Source organism: Aptenodytes patagonicus, chromosome 16 (genome assembly GCF_965638725.1).
Source record: "Aptenodytes patagonicus chromosome 16, bAptPat1.pri.cur, whole genome shotgun sequence".
NCBI lineage: Eukaryota > Metazoa > Chordata > Aves > Sphenisciformes > Spheniscidae > Aptenodytes > Aptenodytes patagonicus.
In genome coordinates, this window is record NC_134964.1 from 232,248 (window position 1) to 251,420 (window position 19,173).

At 43.9% G+C, this 19,173-nt stretch overlaps 1 protein-coding gene across 4 annotated transcripts in view; it reads right to left on the minus strand.

Moving 5' to 3' along the window:
* TMEM94 (transmembrane protein 94) overlaps window positions 1-18,753 on the minus strand; it is a 51,577-nt gene extending 32,824 nt beyond the window's left edge. For 2 of the 4 annotated variants that reach the window (XM_076354016.1, XM_076354014.1), the window contains exon 1: window positions 4,981-5,112. In XM_076354016.1, the coding sequence (XP_076210131.1) occupies window positions 4,981-5,034 (54 nt within the window). In that variant the 5' untranslated portion in view covers window positions 5,035-5,112. Of the gene's footprint in view, window positions 1-4,980; window positions 5,116-10,270; window positions 10,395-18,681 lie in introns of those variants that run through there. The other 2 variants (XM_076354015.1, XM_076354017.1) reach the window with 2 other exon arrangements.
* Between the last annotated feature and the right edge of the window lie 420 nt (window positions 18,754-19,173).

Here is a 19,173-nt window from a genome sequence, read left to right on the forward strand (position 1 = left end):
CCAATGGATACATCAAGAGCTACAGTAGAAATGAGAGGAAAGCTGCACTTAATGCCAACATCTGCCAACACACACTGCGTGGAAAGAGAAACTGCCACATCACAACAGGCAGCGAGCAGAAAAAGGCAGCAAATCCAGCAGTAATCAGAAAGGTTCCTGAAATACTTGCACACCTGCTCCAGTCTTTACACAGGAGTTACTGCTTTGTCATAGTATCAGTCAAGGTAAGGACAGCCACAAAGGAAGGTGGCTGTAGCAGGTGAGAAAGAACAAGTGCAGAGTGTGGCAGGGCTGGGGAGGAAGAACAGCAGGAAGAGCAGGAATTGTTAAACACCCATCCTGACACCTAAAACATGGAGTTTTTGCATGCTTTTTTGCTCTGCAAAGCAGGCAGAGCCAGCCTGGTAAACAAACACTGTAATAATGTGAGTGAGAGGCTGCCTGCGGTGACTCAGATAACCTACTGCTGGTGAGTATCAAGGGAAAGCGCTTGGAACCAAGGAATAAAAGGGACAGGCGAGAAGAGCCACCCTGAGCTCCTGGCAAGGGGCAGCTGTAGGTTTTCGCAACAAGAGCTGCCCTGCTAAGTCATCAACCACTAATGAGGCATTTTTCAAATGCCCTAAAGTAAACCTTTCTATATGGCAAAGGTAGGTGCTCTTAAGCTGTCCCAGAGGGATCTTGCCAGCCTTTCATCAGCTGCAAGTGCTCTTCCTGCCACAAAGCAGGAGGTGAGCACCCCAGGGTGAAGAAGCCATTCACCGGAGGTGTCAGTTCATTAATAAAAACCTCAACATTCGCATCTTTGCTTTGGAAAGTTGCATTGAAAGAGTAATCCACTAATTTTCAGGTCAAAACAAAAACAGAGAGACACCTTCCCTCACAGCTGCCTTAGCATAGGGCTTCCTCTGAAGAACAAAAAAAAAAAAAAAGAAAAAAGAAAAAACAGACAGTAAATTCCAGGTTACAGTGAAAGCAAACCCCTGATGGGTATCAGGAGGCATTTTAAAGGGTTATACTTTCTTTTTGCCCATGCCTAAAGTGAAAAAGTCCTGAGAAGAAAATGAGCAGTTGCTTCCTCCTTTGCCCCGAGAGGCTGGAGAGCACACGAGCCTCTAAGTGCACTTAAGGCTCCTCTGGAGCTGACCCCTGCCCCACCTATCACAGCCTTAGTCCAAGAGGCATGACTGAAGCCAGGTAAACACAGGATGATTGCAACCTTCTGCCTTGCAGATGATAATGCGTCTCTCTTAGAGCTGTAATCTGCAGGATGGCTGTTAAGGAAAAAGCACACAGTGCAGAAGATTTTTTTGTACATGTGATCTCATTTTCTAGAGGGAATGAATGCACTGAGGTGTGGACTGGATGGGAAGATGAAAAGATGCATGAATGGGCTCCTCTTTTCTCCACTTTCAGTAAATATCCTAAATGTTAAATTACTGCTTAGCTTGCCTGCAAACGTCAGGGAAAGGGAACCTGAGCTAGATCTAGCAAATGCCCAGGTTTAGAAGCTGGTTTGGCTCTTGAGAAAGGAGACAAGAAGCAGCTCAGAGCTAGGACATGGGGAGCCACAGAATCAGTAGACTTTCCTTTGCCTTCTCCTCTCACTTGGCCCTCCATAGTTTGACAGGGGGAAATTACTTGGCAAATACCCAATGATCCAGGAGCTTGTTTAAATCTGTAGCGTTGCCTGGCTCACAGCAAAAAGGTTTCCTTTACCTTCCTCATGGGTTGCAGGAGTGTTTTCAGATTGATAGGTAGGAAAAGAGTGGTTATCTTCTGATTTTTCCTCCCACAATGTGAAGTTGTTCCTGAGCATCACCAACTAGTCATGTCTGCTTCCCGCAGCCCACCTTCACCCTTACACAAAATCACCACTGGTTCCTGATCTGTCCTCCTAAAATTCCCATCCTGTTCTTTCACACATAGAACCATTCAAGAATATCTTAAAAGTTTATCAGCTATTCTCACACTCTCTGCTATCCAATGAAGGATAGAGGTCCTTCCTTCAAGAGGAACAAACAAGCAGAGGTCAGAATGTATATATGTAAGAAATGGACACAAAATATTCGTATAAGTCCTCTAGTATTTTCATACAGCGATTACACATCCATAGTAGCATATTTATTTGTTCTACCAGTATACGTTGATATAATATGTGGTGTTGTATCACATGTGCCAAACATTTTTTTAAATAATACTGGAGCACAAATATATCATTTGCTTTATAGAATGCACCCTTCCAACTGCTTCTGTAGACACATAAGTTGATTCAGCTGAGCAAAGTGGGTTGAATCATCCTCCGTCCTCTGTGGATTCAGTCTCTTGCAGAATAAGGGCTTCTCACCAAGACTGCTGTACACTTGAATGTAACTGCCTTTACAAAGATCGTTTAAACAAATAAGGGAATAGAAAACAGATTTGCTAGAAGCTTCAATTTTCATAGACTGCAGTTCCACCCCTCTGATTCAGAGTGGTATGGAAAACCCCTACAAGGCAGCTGTCAGATTGTTTCCCTCTTTGCAGGCTGCACACACTAGGCACCTTTTTTAACACTTCTACTCAGTTGCTTTTCACATTTAAACAGTTGGAGATGGGAAACTGGGCAGCAGAATGTTCTTCCTCTTTCTGAGAGATATTTTGCATTCCTTAGCAGAAACAAGAAGGCAGTTTTTAATTTAACAATGACATTTTGCAGGCTATTAATCTACTTCAGGGATTACACCTCCTGAAATGTAAGCATTATTCACAGTTTCAAAAACACATGAGAAGGAGTAACTCCACCAAATATATTTGCATTTAGTACTGTAAGTCAGATTCTTGCCACAATACGACCCATAGTGGTGTTTTTTGGATCTCATCAGAGAGGATGGCAGACATCATACACACAACAGCATGTAATTTCTTGGGGCAACATTTCTTACAGCAGGCTAGTGCTAGAGAGGGATTTATTCTTGTTCTAAAGCAAATCATACATCAGTATGCTACAGCTCTGTCCAACTGCAGCTGCGGAGTTAGTGCTCAGACTGCCTGAAATGGCATATCCATGCTACAGAATGATACAGATGTAGCCAGCAAAGCCAATGTATAGGCCACTCTGGGCAAAAGTTTCCCTTTACTACCTACATTTTTGGTCCTGATTATGCTTTTTGTCTTTCTTAGTGCTCACCTAGTTACTTTTCAAAAGACATCTGATCCCTGACTCCTAGCAAGACTGCTTCTCTAGTGACCCAGGCTACATGAAACCTCCACTCTGACACATTTCTACTCCATGGGATGATCTTTTGATTAAGACTCTGGACTAACCATCAGGACAGCTGGATTCTGTTCTTCCTTCTGCCGCAGATTTTTGCATGGCAGTGTGAAAATTGGATGCTCCTCTGCGCCTTAGTTTCTCACCTCTATAATGGGACTACCAACTCCCTACCAACTGTAGGCATTGTGAAGATTATAATATTCACCAACACACCTGAACACTACTGAAAAGCACAGAAGAAAGAAATATGTGTTGATACCTGCATGATTCAGGCAGCTCCATCCAGCAGATCATGGCTCTGTGGGGATCACTGCCTTTAAAACTGGACATGCCGGGAAAGGTACCAGAAGGCACAGCAAACACAGCTGTTAAACTTTGTTTAAATGCCACCTGACATGAGCTTGGCAGCCACAGCTTAGCTGTTGGTGGTCTCAAATCAAATGAAACAAGAAAAGTCTTCAGTACAGCAGTGCCCAAATTAATGAACAGAACAATAGTCAACAATCGTCTCCTTCCTCCATCTGCAGCAACAGTATGAAAGGCAGCCCAGACCTCCCCCGGCCCCTGGACAAAAGAGCCCCCACAGTTCGGTAACTGTGTGCCTGCAGGGGCTCCAGTGTGGACGCTGGCTTTGAGGCTCCCTGCAGCTCATCGCTAACAGGGCCTGCAGACTTACACTGCAAAGAGACACAGCTGCAGGAGCACAGATCTCTGAGAGATCTGGCCAAAGCAACACTAATCAGCCATCTGAATCACCACTGAACAGAGTTCATTTTAATCCAGACAATGACATTCACATTTCACGCCCTCCGTAAAGCACAGAGTAAGATGCCAACAGGCACGATCAACCTTTCCACACAGGTAATGCAAAGCCCAGTGCTTTGCTTCTCCCTCAGCTAGTAGCAGCTCAACGGCAGAGAAAGAGGCAATCGCTCCCCAGGTAACAGCCCAGTTTTGAATTGTACATTCCCCAGTCTGTCTCTTCGGTCCTGTTTGCAGCAGCAAATACCCAAACATAGTTACCTGCCCCACCAGGCTGCTGGCAGGATGAGACAGTGTTTATGCAGTGCTTTGAAGCTTACCTGTACTATGCAATTATTGAGCTTTAATTACTGTAATTTATCCAGTTACACTATTCATCCAGGTTCAGAGAGCAGTTAGGGGTCCATATTTATTCTGGCTTCAACACACAGCATACTGCTTTATGCCAATGCAGAGCTTATTCCAGAGGATACTAATCCCCTCCCAGAGACCAGCAATGCTCAGAAATCCACAGAACTTCAGCACATCTTTCACTCCCCCCCACCTTAGTTTCCTTGCCATCCCCACTTCTTTATCTGAAGACTCTGGGGACTAAAACTACAATACAGCCTAGCAGGTGCACTGTGAGATATTTCAAGGAGATAAGGAGGTTCAACAGCTACAGATCAGAGCACGTAGAAGAAAAAGACAAATTTAAGTCATGAGGCAGAGGGGCAGCAAAGCAGGAGTCAGTAGTAAAATCATATTTGGCCCCTCGTGTTGGTTCTAGGGTTAAATCTGCAGTTTAAAACAGAGCTTCTTTCCCTAGCTAAAATCATCATTCACTGCTTCATGTCCTGCCATAACCTCTTTCCCCAAAACCTCAAAGCTCTTCATGCACCATCACATCAGGCAGGATGCAGGTTGGGGAGGGAGAGAGGGAAAGCCATTTTGAATTTAAATGTTAAGGGAAAGAAACTTACTTTGTGGCATTTGCCTTGGTGGGGGATCCAGAGATTGGCCTGCTTGAAGAGCATCTGGGCTAAATTCCTGTGCCACTTCCCCAGCAACTTGCACTGCTGCCGCCCTCCAAAAATGAGAGAGCAAAAAGGGAGAGAGAGCAAGACTGTGCAGAGCCCAGCGCTGTAGAGAATGAGACAGAAGCAGCAGAGTGAAGCACCAGTCTGCTGATTAATTCAGCCTGTTTCCAATCACACTGCAGTTCCAGCAAAGAGGCGGTGGATGGGGGTGGGGGATGAGGGATAGAAAGGGGGAAAAAAAAGGCAGAGAGGGAAGAAAGTTTGCCCAGGATAGCACGGGATGTCTGTACGAATGGTCCATTCATCAGATGGAGCTGATGCAGCCAGAATCCCTGGGTTCCCTGCCTGTAGAGATGCATATGCATGCACAGTAAGGGTTGATGCTGACAGACAGGGGTCTGCGGAAAAGCAGATGGCAAATTAGACAGGACAAAGTGCTATAAAATATACTACAGGGGAAGGAACACCTAAGCAGGCAAGGAAAAAGACTAGACTGAGACAGAGAGACCCAGGAATACTAACTCCCCTATATAAATCTAGGAGAGTCTTCCAGATGACTCCACAGCTTTGGATTCAAGCTTAATTTAAAAATACAAGCATTTGCTATTTAAACAAGTTGAGATGGTTACAGGTCCAGTCTGAAGTGTTCCCTCCCTCTTGTTGATAGAAAAAGCAGCAAAAGCCCCTCTCAGCATCCAATATTCATACATCCTGAGCCACACAATCTAAACCAAAAGGTGCACGTAAATTCTTCATAGCCATGCGCCATGCCTGGGGCTCCCCGTTTACTGACACCTGGGCAGTGGCACAGAGAAGGCAAAGGATTAGTGTAGACAGGGAAGGGCTGGGTAGAACAACAGGTAATGGGATAAAAAGGCCTTTGGAGGTGAAGAAGGAATGAGCCTTTTCTCTCATTCTCATCTTTTACAGGAATGCTTCCTTCTCATTTTTGGAGGGAAGGACCTTTATAAGCGGGTTTTTATATAGCTCCTACTTCAGTACCATCCTAATTCTGTCTGGGGCTTCACAGTTCTGCAAAGCAATCGCTAAACCAATTACTTCCATTCCACATAGAACGGGGTAAAGAACTGGCCCAGCCAAGAACCATGTCAATAGCTTGCCAAGAATTACAGCTGGTCTGTATAGAATGGAACAGACAGGCACTGGAAAGGCTTCCAGTCTCAGCATATTATGTAGCTTTGAAGACCATGTACAGGTATCAGGATTTGCCTATCGTCCCTGGCCAAGTTCTTCACTTCCTTTACTTCCCTGAGATTCAGACACCTAAATAGTCACAGCCCATATTCTGTGTTTAAAGCCAGAAGTGCAGAGATTAAGAGGTCTCAGTATTTACAGTAAACCCAGCGCAGGCTAGATCTAAGGCAACTCCTGAAAGAACTAGTTATCATCTCTGTGTCAGCACTGAGTTACACATCAGTATGTAATCTCACAAAGCTCTTAAAGCCAAAGTTGAAGGGAAGCAGACACTGCATTTAATATCACTTCAGGAGGAAGCGGGGGAGAAAGAGGCAAGACATCCTTCATCCTTCTGTAGGGCATTTTGTTACCTAGACAACAATTTTAAACTGCAGAGAGGAACAAAATGTCCTAACGGCACAATTTTTCCTTCCTTCCTCTTTTCCTGCTAAGAAACTACTCACCTACTCACTTCAACACAAAGGAAAAAAGTAAGGAGAAAAAAGAAAGCATCAACAACATGGGGTTAGAATGGGCAAAACCTCACACAACATACATGTATCAGCCCCTTCCTAGCTTAGTGGTTGCTGAGCTGTTTCCCATGCCTCTGCAACTTCTGGAGACTTGAATGAATGTGAATAAAACAACTTGCTGGTGACAGTGCAATACCAGGAATAACCCTTGTGCGTCATGCAGTTAAGAGGTCCCAACACAACTTTCTTCCAGCTCTGAAACTCCAGCTCTGGTCGTGAACACAAATGGAAATGGATCAAATTGCCTCTTCTTGTTTACCCCACTGTTGAGAGACCTTGCTCTAAAGTGTTTTGTATAGGGCAGTAATTTGTACTATGTAGCTTCCTTCTGATATCAGCTGGTATCATAAATTGCATCTGGACATGCACTTGTGCATTAAATAACAGAATGAAACAGCAGAAGCTGTAAACTTGAGATCTGAAGATAAATCTCTGGGTTGAAATAAAAGTCTGAGTATAAAGGCGGGGACTGAGACCCATACAAAAACTGCAGCATACACGAGAGACACCTGTGGAAAAAGGATCAGTTTGTGAAAAAGCCCTTGAAAGAAGAGCTGAGGTTTTAGAGAACAGCAGGGATAGAGATAGAGTAAAAGTTATGGAGTTACAGTTATCTAGAGATAAGAGATACAGTTACTGGCAAGATGAGAAAAGGCAAAGGACTTGGGCTACTTTTCAGTCCAAAGGTAGGAAGAGCTACTTGTTAGGCATCCTGGAACAAGATAGCTCAGGACCAACAGTGCTGTAGCTGGAGCAACGTGGAGTACAGCACAGGCTCCCTGAATACATTTCTGAGCTCTGGCCAGGAGGCACAGTGCTGTTTCCAGGCTGCAGCAATTACACTGGGATAATACAGCTCAGCTGTTATTGGTAACTGTGGTATGGATGACATCAATAATTTTTAATAGATGGTGTTGCTGCAAATACGGCCTATATCTAAAGTAACTCAAACTAACACTGTCCTGTTGCAATCAGTGCTGCTGTCTGTCTTGGTATATGCTGAGTGGGTCTTGGAGCAGAGATTCTGGCACCTTTCACAAGTATTAAATTCACTTCAGAAATACACAGAAAATTAAAAAGTCAGGAGAAGAGGGAAAAGAACAAGATATCAGCACATTTAACTTAAGAAGGTTTTGGCTCCTAAAATACTCTCTGCCTTTCTCTGCAGTGTCTGGCTTCTGGCAAAAATTGGAAGGCGGCCTACATTACACCTGACAAACTGATCCTCAGCCATTTCTGACAACAGAACTGTATTAGCTGACTGGAGCCAGAGGACAAGTCTCTCATTTTCTGAGTGACAGATGTCTGTGCTGCAGCAGTGCTCTGAGCATGTCTTCTATTCCAGGAGTGCTAACTCTTCATCACACACATATATTAGAGCAAAGAGATTGCTTTGAACTAGATTTGGGACTAGTGTTTTCCCTTGGGTTCATTTTATTTTTAGCATTTTAAAATAAACCTAGCACATCAAATTTACTACTGAGGTTATATAGCAGGTTAATTTGTTCCCTTATCAGCATATATGTGTCCAAGTTCTTCACTTTGGAAAGGAAGATGGATTCCACCTTAAAGGGGATGAAACAAGGATCTGCAGTATTGAAAAAAAATAGGAGCAAACTCCTTAACACCAAATAATATACTGCTAACAAGAATAAAACCATGGTCTTTTCTCAGAATCCAAACAAAGTAAGTTGTAAAATGCAGCTGTATGTATCAATGTTTTTTTTAAATTCCTATTGAAAAGAGTGTGATGATCTCTTGCCTTCACTTTTAACCCCCATTCAGAAAGGAGGGAGAAAAAACTTCAGTAAATCAGGAGAGGAGACTAGGACTTCAGAACACCATGATTCCCCCCCGTAATCTCCTTGTGCAGGACACTCTCCTAATAGGCCTTTTAAAGGTCTATTACAATACTGTCCACGCTGCTGCCTGTCCAGCAATTTGACATGCTCTTCCTGTGTTGTACAATGAAGAATGTCATATGAGAAAGAGAGAGATGAACCAAAGATAGTGACCTACAGTGAAAGTGTCCTCGCTGTGCTCTGCTGTGGCTGCAGCGATGCCAGTGCTTGCGCTCTCAGATCCTACACAGAACACATCCCTGTACAGAATGGTAATTGCGTCATCTCTTTAAAATCATCAATACCAGATTAGACCATGATGTCATTAACAAAAGAATAAATAGATAATTATCCTCACTGGAATGTTACCTCCATAGTAACACAGCAATTTGATATAAAACAATATAGTTCAAACATGTCCCCCGAGCATACCAGCAGCAAGAGGTTCAGGCATGAGTAAACCCAGGCCTTCCTGGTCTAACACACTACAGAACCGAAAACCTAGCAAATAAGAAGTCTAGTAGGCAAGTGCAAGAGCTGATGTGGAAAAACTGAGTACCTTTTAAGTCACTTACACTGCTGTAGTAATCTTTTAGAGCAGGTCTGAGTCTAAGTGATTAATGGGTACTTTGCACTAATGAACAAAACCACTTCTTGATGCTGGAAGCACTGTAAACAGAACAGCAAGAAAGGGATGCACACAGAATAACAGAGACAGCAAACATGATCTGGCAGACAAAGCTTACAGTGTGGTGGAGAGAGGGACACCAAAAAGGAAAGCCAAGAATGTTCTCTTACCAGAGTCAGCTGAGAGCTTGGCATGTATAACGTTCTCCACTGGTCCCAAACTACCTGTCCCATTTCTGATTGGGATCCAGAATTAGGACCAGTTCAATTTTTTGAGTGGGAAGTACATTTAATATGCAGGTGGCTGCTGAAACATGGCTAAAACATAAGTGACCAGCAGACTACTCACTGAAGTGATCAAAATCATTTTACTTTTGGGAAGTAGTAACATGTGCCAAGTTTACAGTCTCCTGTCAGCCACAGCAGATATGTCTTTTTACCTTCTATAGCAGCTGTTCATGAAGATCTCTCTCTCTTCTTTTTCCTTTGAAGTTCAAAGCATGGCAAGGTAGCAAGAGACAGATTGCCCCTCCATACAATATCTAGACTTATCTGGCACTTTCTAAACCCGATCTAGAAATACTATCCTGCAGCACTCCCTGGAAAGACATGCAATTGCCCAAGAAATACATACACTTACAATCAGTAAAACTGGACTCAGATGATTTCATCACCTTAGTTTATTTTAAAAATCTTCTCAGTGAATTTAGCCTCTCAAATAAAGCCAAACTAAGTGTCCAGGGGACTGAAGGCCTACTTAAAGCTCAAGAAAGACAAAGCATATGTGACAGCATATACTTCACCTATGTTGTTCCACCATGGTGCCTCAGTCCCAGCCTGCAAAGGACTTACCTACTGATACAAGCAAGTACACCCCTAGGAATGTGAAGGTGACAGAACTCTCAACTTTGATAATAACCACAGATTATACCATCACATAATAAAGCCAAATGGTGAGTCTTGACCCAAAGTAATGAAAGACAATTAAAAGGATTCAACCTGTAAGTTGGGCATGACCCTTATCATGAAACCTACCTGACACTTCTCCTTGAGGTCCATGGCTGTGCGGTTCTGTAAGCATGTCCAGCAAAAGGGGATTGCTCCTCAGGGGAGATCTCCTAGGTAGAGATGAGCTTGGCTACACTTATTAGATCACCATCTGTGGAAACAGAAGGGGAAGCAGTCAATCTCCCCATATCACTCCCTTTAGGACAAGAAAGTGATGGAATTCACAAAATTCAAATGACAGGATTGGTCTTTAAAAGAAGGAGAACTGGGGAGCTGAAAGTGCTTCTAATAGTACAGCAACCCTCCCCTTACTCAGAACTGATCCCATTAGCTTAACTCCCCTCAAAAACTGGCAGCAGTAGATGAATTAAGTTCCCTGCAGCTCAGAGTAAGAGTACTATTGCAGCCCTGACACACTTTTGGGCAAGCCTCCAAAAAAAGCTGACAAGCTGCTGGATTCCACCAGGTGTTGGAGCGTGCTGTCACCTACGGCTATTTGTCTTGCTATTCTTATCTACCAGGAGCTTTGTCCAGCTAATCTCTAATGGAGCTTGCAGTAATGATTCTTCCATTTGCTGAACAACACATCCAATCTTTGACAAGGGCTAAGCATGTATCTGACCACCATTAAGTAGGCCAGAAGTCATAAAAACAATTCCAGATTACCAGGGAACTAGGCCTTTTTTCTTTTTTTTTTTTTTTTTTTTTTTTGCAAAACTGGGACTCTAACAGAATTGAGGTAGGAAGCAGCTCTGGAACTCACGTCCTTCTTCTAGCCCATCTCCCCCTTGATCTCCCATGGCATAAATTTGTTCTCCTTCCACATATGATGCAAAATGTCTTTTCTGGTCAAAACAAAGGATCTGTGTACATTGTTTCAGAGGATTCTCTTATATATAAACACAATGAGATATTATAAGATTATGCTATGATTGGTCTTGGGAAAGTCTTTTTGTTGGTTAGTAACCCTTGGTTCTATTTTTTAATATCACACACAAACTCGGGCTTTGGACATATACTTCTTGTAAATCCAAACAAACAAGGAAGCAGCTAGATCTGCAAATCAATCCAAACCACGCACACATTTCCTAGATACAACAGGACTGGCTTTTGCCAGCTGGGACTTACTACCCTGGTCTATATCCTGCTGCCTTCTTCAAAGGAGGATTCTGGAGATCCCATCCTTGTGGCAGTCACCTACAACACTACTCTCCATGATGCTACATCATTTCAAAGAAAACAAAAGGCATTCAGAGCTTACTCAGAAAGCCACTGCTGCCCCCACACTGAAGAATTAGATGTCAGTATTTCCTCTCATGCAGGCAAGTCCTGCACCCGCATTCTGGGAAGCAGCAAGCATTCAGTATTCAGACTGCTTGTTATCAAAGAACTGCTTGCAGTACAGCAACCAGCACCTGCAAGTGCCATTTTTTGGCTGCTGGCTGGCTGGCATGAGCCACAAGTCTTGACTCTGCCCTACTTTTCTGTCCTATGACTCTTGTCAATGTGTATACACCAAGGGAATGAAGCTGTTTTCAGTCACTTCATATCCCTGCCAGGCCTATTAGCAATTGCAAAGAGAGGATCTGACAAAGTTACTGGAGTAAAGCTGACAAAGAGGGCTGGGAATGGGAAGGGGGAAAACATACTTTTGTATGCTTGCACACAGCAGCTTAGAGCCTCAGTATCTTGCCTTTAACTTGAGAGTGACTTCAATATAAGGGAAGGCAAGAGGAGATGATTTTAAGGAGAAAATGGTCACTAACAATGAAAGGGCTAAGAAATAAATCTATGATTCTTCTTTTTACTCCCCTCCAACAGAAGATTTATTAGTAGATCTACTGAAGACTTTATGCACCGTGCTCTCACTCATTCAAACAAAAGTTAAGCACCTGAATTTCTGTCTGGATCTGGACTTCAGAAGCATAATTACCCGTGACACAACTGGGTAACTGTGAAGCTGAAGTCACAAAAGTAGAACAAGAAAAAACATCCTGGACTGTTTGTGCTAATCCCATGGAGCCCATATCATTAGCACCAGTGGGTGGCTCTGGCTGGAGGGCAGGGGGCCATGCAGGGAGGCAGCTGGGCAGGAGGCAGGATCTGCTGCACTGCCGTGAGTGACATTCTGTTTTAGGCAGCAAACTGAACTATGATCCTGAACACAAAACACACCATTCCTTAACGTTCAAGGCACATCATCCGCATGCTTAGGAACACCACCCTGAAGTCCTTCAGTGCTAGGAAGCAGGATACACAACAAGGGTGTTACAAAGATGAAATATTGGTTGGAAAGAGTGAATATTCCCTAACTAGAGAAATTCAAAAGCTATTATAATGAACAATATAACAAGAGCTTGCTAAAGTAATCAGTGGTGCATGCAGCACTGCTTCGTCATCATACATGCTCAGGGCTTCTCCAAAATTTGAACAAACTGACCTGAAACCCAGAAGCAGTTCAGTTTCTCTCACATCCCCAATTTAAGGTGCCAACAATGGTCAGATTGTAGACATTTCACACAGAGAAAGCAAGAAGCCAAGTCTTTCCTGTGCCAGTCTGGATATACAATACAAGCAGAATGTTTCAATTTTCAAAGTGGAACTACACTTTCAAAAGGGTTTTTATTTAGAATCAAGAATTCCAAACACAGTTAATTCTAGATGGGTTGGGATATCTTAGTATTAGGACAACTGAAGCAAAAAGCAAAGACAGGCTACAATGAGAAACCACCTTTCCTCAATTTCTGCACCAGGATTGGCACTGGAGCCATATAAAATGTGATTTGTGTGCTTTCTTTCAAATGCATAATTTATCAAAATAAAAAGTCTGCAAGGATGTTGCAAGAATTATGTCATACCAACTAAAAACCTCATATGCATTACAGAGGTCTTGCAAACACTCAAAGAACAGCTTCACACAATGAGGAGCTGAAGCAGTTCATGAATTCTGTAGGCAATGTGCAGATCTGCAGAGTTGTGCATCCATCCACTCCATCCCCCACAAGGTCCTTGTGTGCTCCCCTCTCAGACTCTTGTTTCAGGGACTCCTGCAGTTCCCAACACCAGACGTGTCTCTCCATCACCCCTACCCAACAGCAGGGACTCGCCACACTCTGGACCCATCCTAGGAGTTCTGTGCACTACTATTTCTTCCACACTAGAGTTATGTGCTTTCCTCGGTCCTCCCTGTTCTTATTTCTTTTCTGTCTGCCCAGGCAATTAGTCACTTATGCCGTCGACACGTTAAACTCTGCCAGACAGCAGGACAGAAATGAAGTGGGACTGCTTTGCTGGAACATGTTAGTGGGCATCAAGTATTCAGTCGCAGAGAGAGATGTCTGAAACTGTGGTTGCTCTAATTAGACACCAGAGGCTCCAAGTGCAGCCAGTTTAGCCCTGTCACTTTCCAAGCACACTCCATCCTCCTCAGGATTCTCATGCCTAGAGCAGTCCATGAAACTTGGAAATGGCTGGATGTGGCGTTCAAGTGTCATCATGCTGGATCCAGCCCGAGAAATACTTCCAAATCATTAGGTAGAGTGAAACCCAACATAGGGTTCACCAAATAAAATAACTCAATCCAATGCATACAGCACTAACAGCAAGCTAACTTTCTGAAAATCCAGTATGCCAAACTCAGCCAATAGTTAGCCCATAGCTATGTGGAAAGGTCTGCAATGCACGTTAGAATATCTTTATTTTATATTTATAAGGATGAATGAGTTCAGTGCTCAGGTTGCCATGCATATCTGATACCCAGACCTTTTCAAATCTGAAAAATACCTACCCATCACCCCAAGCTCATTTCTGTTTGGAAATGCCCTGTAGCTTGACCTGAGTATCAACAAGTGTTTGAAACATCCTTTTGAGCAGCAGAAGCAGAGCTTTACAAGGGTCTATTCAAACTTTCGTTTACCTATCATCTTTCGAATAACACTGTCTTATGCAGCCAGTGTATTTATATAGGTAATAAACACCGTGCTTTCAGATCCTCCTTTGAAATCTAAGGATTTCAAAGCACAACAACTTACCAAACCTCACAACATCAGTATGAGGTATCAGTGTCGAAATTTAATAAGAAACTATACAGCATAATACATTATGTACAGAACCTAGAAAACAACTAGGAAAACAGAAAGATCAGATAACTATACAACCTATAGACACTTGGAAAGAAAAATGTGTTTCTGAAGCTGCAAGTCTTTAAAGAGAAAAATAAATCAACCTAATGATACTGTTTTCCCTAAAGTGTTCAATCACTGATGCTTTCATGTTATTTACTGAAAATTCCCAACATTACTCTATGAAAAATGATGGGGAGCCTGAACATTTCTTGCTGCCAAAAGTGAATTCCTCAAGAACAGAAGCCTGATCTGTCACTGAGAATAGAAACACGGGGGAACAGATAATAACCAAAAAAGCAGCTGCCTTGTAGAAAATGGCTTAGATTAGAGCTGATTGTTTTTATATCAGCAGAACCATACGGTCTTCCTACTCATGAGTAGCAGATGTCTGCCTGATAATTTGCAGCATGGGCACATTTGCTGATATATGGGTTTCCAAAGGTGCATCAGGTGATAGTGTCAATTGCTTTGAGACCCATTGAGAGCACAGAATAATTACAGCAAGGGAGCTGGCAGCCACACTTCTTGGCTTCAGTATGTGCTTGTGAAAAAACTTGTCAAAATTTGGGCCAGCTAAACATTCTCTGCCTCAATAACCCTAGATTATAGATAGGGATATGCATATCTGCTTCAGAGAGAAACTGTGAAGTAAATTTATTAGTACCTGTGAAGTAAGTGAGATCTTCTGAATTAATGTTGTAGATGTGCTAAGTATTATCAACTCAGTAGTGGTCAAATATCTCATTTGTGCATGGCTCTGAAGAATCAGGAGTGTATTTCACACACGCTTCTCTTCCCTTGCCAAATGACAGGAATTAGAGAGAGAGATCTATTCTACCTTGAATCAGGAACAGGATTAAACTTGAAATGAACTTAAAATTTGTCTTCCAACTGACAAGTGTGCCTTTTTGGGGTTAAATTAGTTTTTGTTTAAACCTTACTTGCTGAGAGTTTTCCAATAAAAAATATCTTTGACTCCTTCCTTCTTTCTTCAGCACAGGACGTGCACATTAGACTTGTTTCAAAGGACAGTGGTGGCTTAAAACGAAAGCTGAGCAACAAGGAGGGAGAAGGGGAGTAGAAAAGAGCTTTGGCATGCTTGTCAGAGTCAGAACATCAGTTTACTTGCAAGATTAAGATTGGTAAAACAAGATGCTACACAATCGAAAGAACATGTTTATTTTTAATTTTTTTTCTGTGAGTTGAGAAGTAATTGACGGATATGATCAAAAGAATGATCAAACTATTTTAGTCTATCTTACTGTTTCCACAGGGGCCGACACCATTTCAAATTAAGGTATAGTAAATCTGAAAGATCTTTGCTTTGTTCATTTTTCCTTACTTGGTTAAAAAAAGAGTGTTTGGGAATTAAAGGATTGCTTCATTTTTTCTGCTTCAGGTACTCTAAGCCTGCCACAGAAAGACACAGCAGGTATTCGGTCTGGATCAAAGTGAAAAATGTGACAAAAGGCACAGTTCTGAAAGTTGTAAGGGCCCCTCCAGCTTCTGCAGAGCGATAAGACATCATCTGCTTTGTGGCACGACGCCTTGAATGACAACTAAAACATTTTACAGCAAATATATGGAAGAATTCACTGCAAAAGTGATAGCTGTCATTCATCATCATGATATTGGTTATTATGGTAACCAGGATTGCATAACTACCTCCATTTTAAAAAAATAATCCTGAAATGCTAGAAAACCACAAAAAGGCAGCAGCCAAAATAAAATAAAAAAGTCCGTGCTGTATTTATAGGGCCTTCTAGTAAATTTTTGCTGACGTACACTGACTCACAGATAACAGCGCAGCTTTTTCTCTTAATTTCAGTTTATAAATAAGGGTGTTGTATGCATAGTTTATAGTAAAACTAGGCAAAAACACTCTTACACCAGTGTTTGCCATTTGAAGATATTTAACAAATGTCATGCTGATGGGAAGGTGTTTTCTGGGAGTTCCCCAAAACAGGCCCAGCACCTGAACGCCATTAACAAGATCAAGCTCATACATTCATTCAAAGCAAAGCACAGCCCTTATGTAGAAAAGACACTGATCAGTTCAGTAGATTGTGTATTTTGCTATTCTCAAAACAAGCTTCATGAAAGTTTTATGATGAACTGCGTCTAGAAATAGGGCAGTGAGCTGACTCACTCTACTCTGAAAGGAAAACAGAGGAGCTCTCTGCAGCTCCTTAAGAACTTTTCTCCACTATTCACTCAAGAGTATTCCAGAGATCCAAAGTGCCCTATTTAGTGTACAAATGGTCCCATACATTATCACAGATGTTAATCCGACCAACCCAAAGCAAATCCTGCTCCCTGCAGGCCTGGGTGCAAGACAATGGTGCCAAAGCCCTGGCAGGACTTTCTTTTTGGCCAATGCTACAGAAGGACTTGTCTTTTGGCCAATCCCCCATGGCCCCTGGCCCTCCTCCTGGCCAGTCCCACCCAGCCACAGGGGTATATAAATCCTCACAACCTACCCCTTCTTCAAGGCTATATTTCTGCCTGGAGCAGCTTGGTGTCTGGAGCGCTTGCTGTGGCTTTTAGCAGTTTGGGTAGGACTTTAACAGAAGCAAGGGTAGCCTCAAAGATACAGAGACTTAAACAGTTAGAGCTATAATATGGAGAGCAGAGGAAGGAGGTTTGTTTCCTCGGTTCCACTTGCAGTAGCAATATTGATTTGTTTTGTGACCAAGGCTAAAAGCACTAAAATCTTAATCTCATCAGATAAAAAATGTTGGTAATGTGTTTATTTAAAAGGTCATGGTTAAGAAGGATATTATGTAAAGTGTTTTGATGTGCTTGAGTAAAAGACAACAAAGAAATATAAAGCACTATTCTAAAGAACAAAAGATATCTTGCATAAAACCAGCATAGTGTAGCTATTTATATGCATGCCTGTATTAAGCAGGTTTCTTAGAAAGTATATCTAGTTTGTTTGCTAGGTTATTCAAATTTTGCTATATTTGAACAAGCCCTGTAGTTTAATGCAGTACAGTAGCTGTTAAGTAACAGTTTGTTTATAGAGAAACTTGCATTTCTAAGGAACCTAAAGTGTTTCATAGAGATCATGTACCACTATGCCATTGTATCTCATTGTGTATGAGCTCTCTGTTCAACTAGGAACATTATTCTACAATTGCTGGGGGAAATAATAGGATTTTAGACAAGCATGCCGTAGCAGCTTCCTTTTCTCAGAAAATGTGAAAATATGTACTACTTGGTAGCTGCCTCGGGACGATGGATGCTATCTTGGTAACTTTTAAGACTGATAAGACTAACTTAAAGAAACCCTTCTGTGGCACAAGCTGTCCTTCTGTGAAAACTCAGTGAGCCTTAAATGTGTAACTAAAACACTATCCACTCCTGTCTGTGGGTTTTCCCTTCCTCTCTAGCTATCTTTTGGGTAGATAGTATCATCTAAGACAAACTCCTTGTGCTTTATGTAATGGGATTTTTAACTGGGATTTTTAGGCCTTTTCTTATCAATAATGGCCTGTGTTATCCTAATAGGAGAAAACTCCTGAACAATGGACAAACAACAGTCATGTAATCCAAGAACTGCACGGATCACAGCTTTTGGAAATAAAACAAGTGGACGTCTGAGGCAAAATGAAGTGTGCTGTGAACTTCTGCTGATCAAAAGACTGCGATGAGGTGGGAGCAGGAGTGAAGCAAAATGAAACAAGTGGGTGAGTCGAGGCTGCTATCTGAGCTTGTAAGGGATCTAGGCAAACTTGTTGAGGCATTTTAGTCAGAATTTGGGATCATCCCTAAAACCCTTAGGCAGAGTACAAAACTGCAGCTGCATCAAGCACACCCACAGCTGCTAGAGCACTCTGCTTTGGTCTGCGCTGCCGGGGGCTTGGCGGGGGCCCCCCCTCGCTCGGGGCTGAGGGAACCGCCGAGGCCGGTGCCCGGCGGGGGATGCTCTGCGGCGCGGGGGATGCTCTGCGGCGCTGCGAGGCGGAGTCTGTCCCTCAGCTGTGGTAGAAGCCCCGCCGGGTGTGCTGAGACTCTAACACGTGTGGGAGCGCCTTTTTGGGGTGTTTTTATTTCCTCTCTCTCATAAGCCGCTAGGTAACGCTCTGGCGAAGTGCCAACGGAGGGTGTCTGAGGGGAATGATGCTGCACGGGAGCCCCGGCCCGAGGGACGGAGGACCGCCGCCGGCTGTGCCTTGGGCCTCCCCCCGCCATGGCGGGCAGCCCCCGGACGAGGTGGGGACCCTGCTGAGGGAGCGCGGGCGCTCCCGGCCCCGCTCCCCGACGGGATGGAGCCCGGCCGCGCCCCGCCGCCGCTCGGCCCGTACTCACCAGCCGCGCCGGGCAGTCTCGGCGGGGGAGCCGCTCACCCGCCGGGCCTCCCCCCGCGCCGCCGGGGCCGCCATCAGGGTCACTGGCAAGCGGGACGCCACAGCGCTGGGAACCCGCTGTGGCGCTTCGGGGCGGCCTCAAGAAGGCGGTGTCTGGTTGGTGGGATCCCGCGCGGCCCGCGTACGCCGCGCGGTGATTGGCTTGGCCAGGGTGGCGCGCGAAGCCGAGCATCCGCCCTGGCGGCAGGTCGGGGCTAGCCCTGAGGGGAGCCTGAGCGGGCTGAGCGCCATGAGGAGCGGCGGCTCAGCCGCGGCGGCAGCCCTGAAGGGAGCGGCCAGCAGAGCGGCGATCCCTCCGGCCCCGCGGCTGCCAAGATACCGTCGGAGGGACGGTGCTGAGGGGCAGTGAAGTGACTCGGGGGTGAAGGGAATGCGTGAGGGGATGGAGAGAACCTAAGAGTGGCCTGTGGCCTAAGGCTCTAGCCCTTTGGCA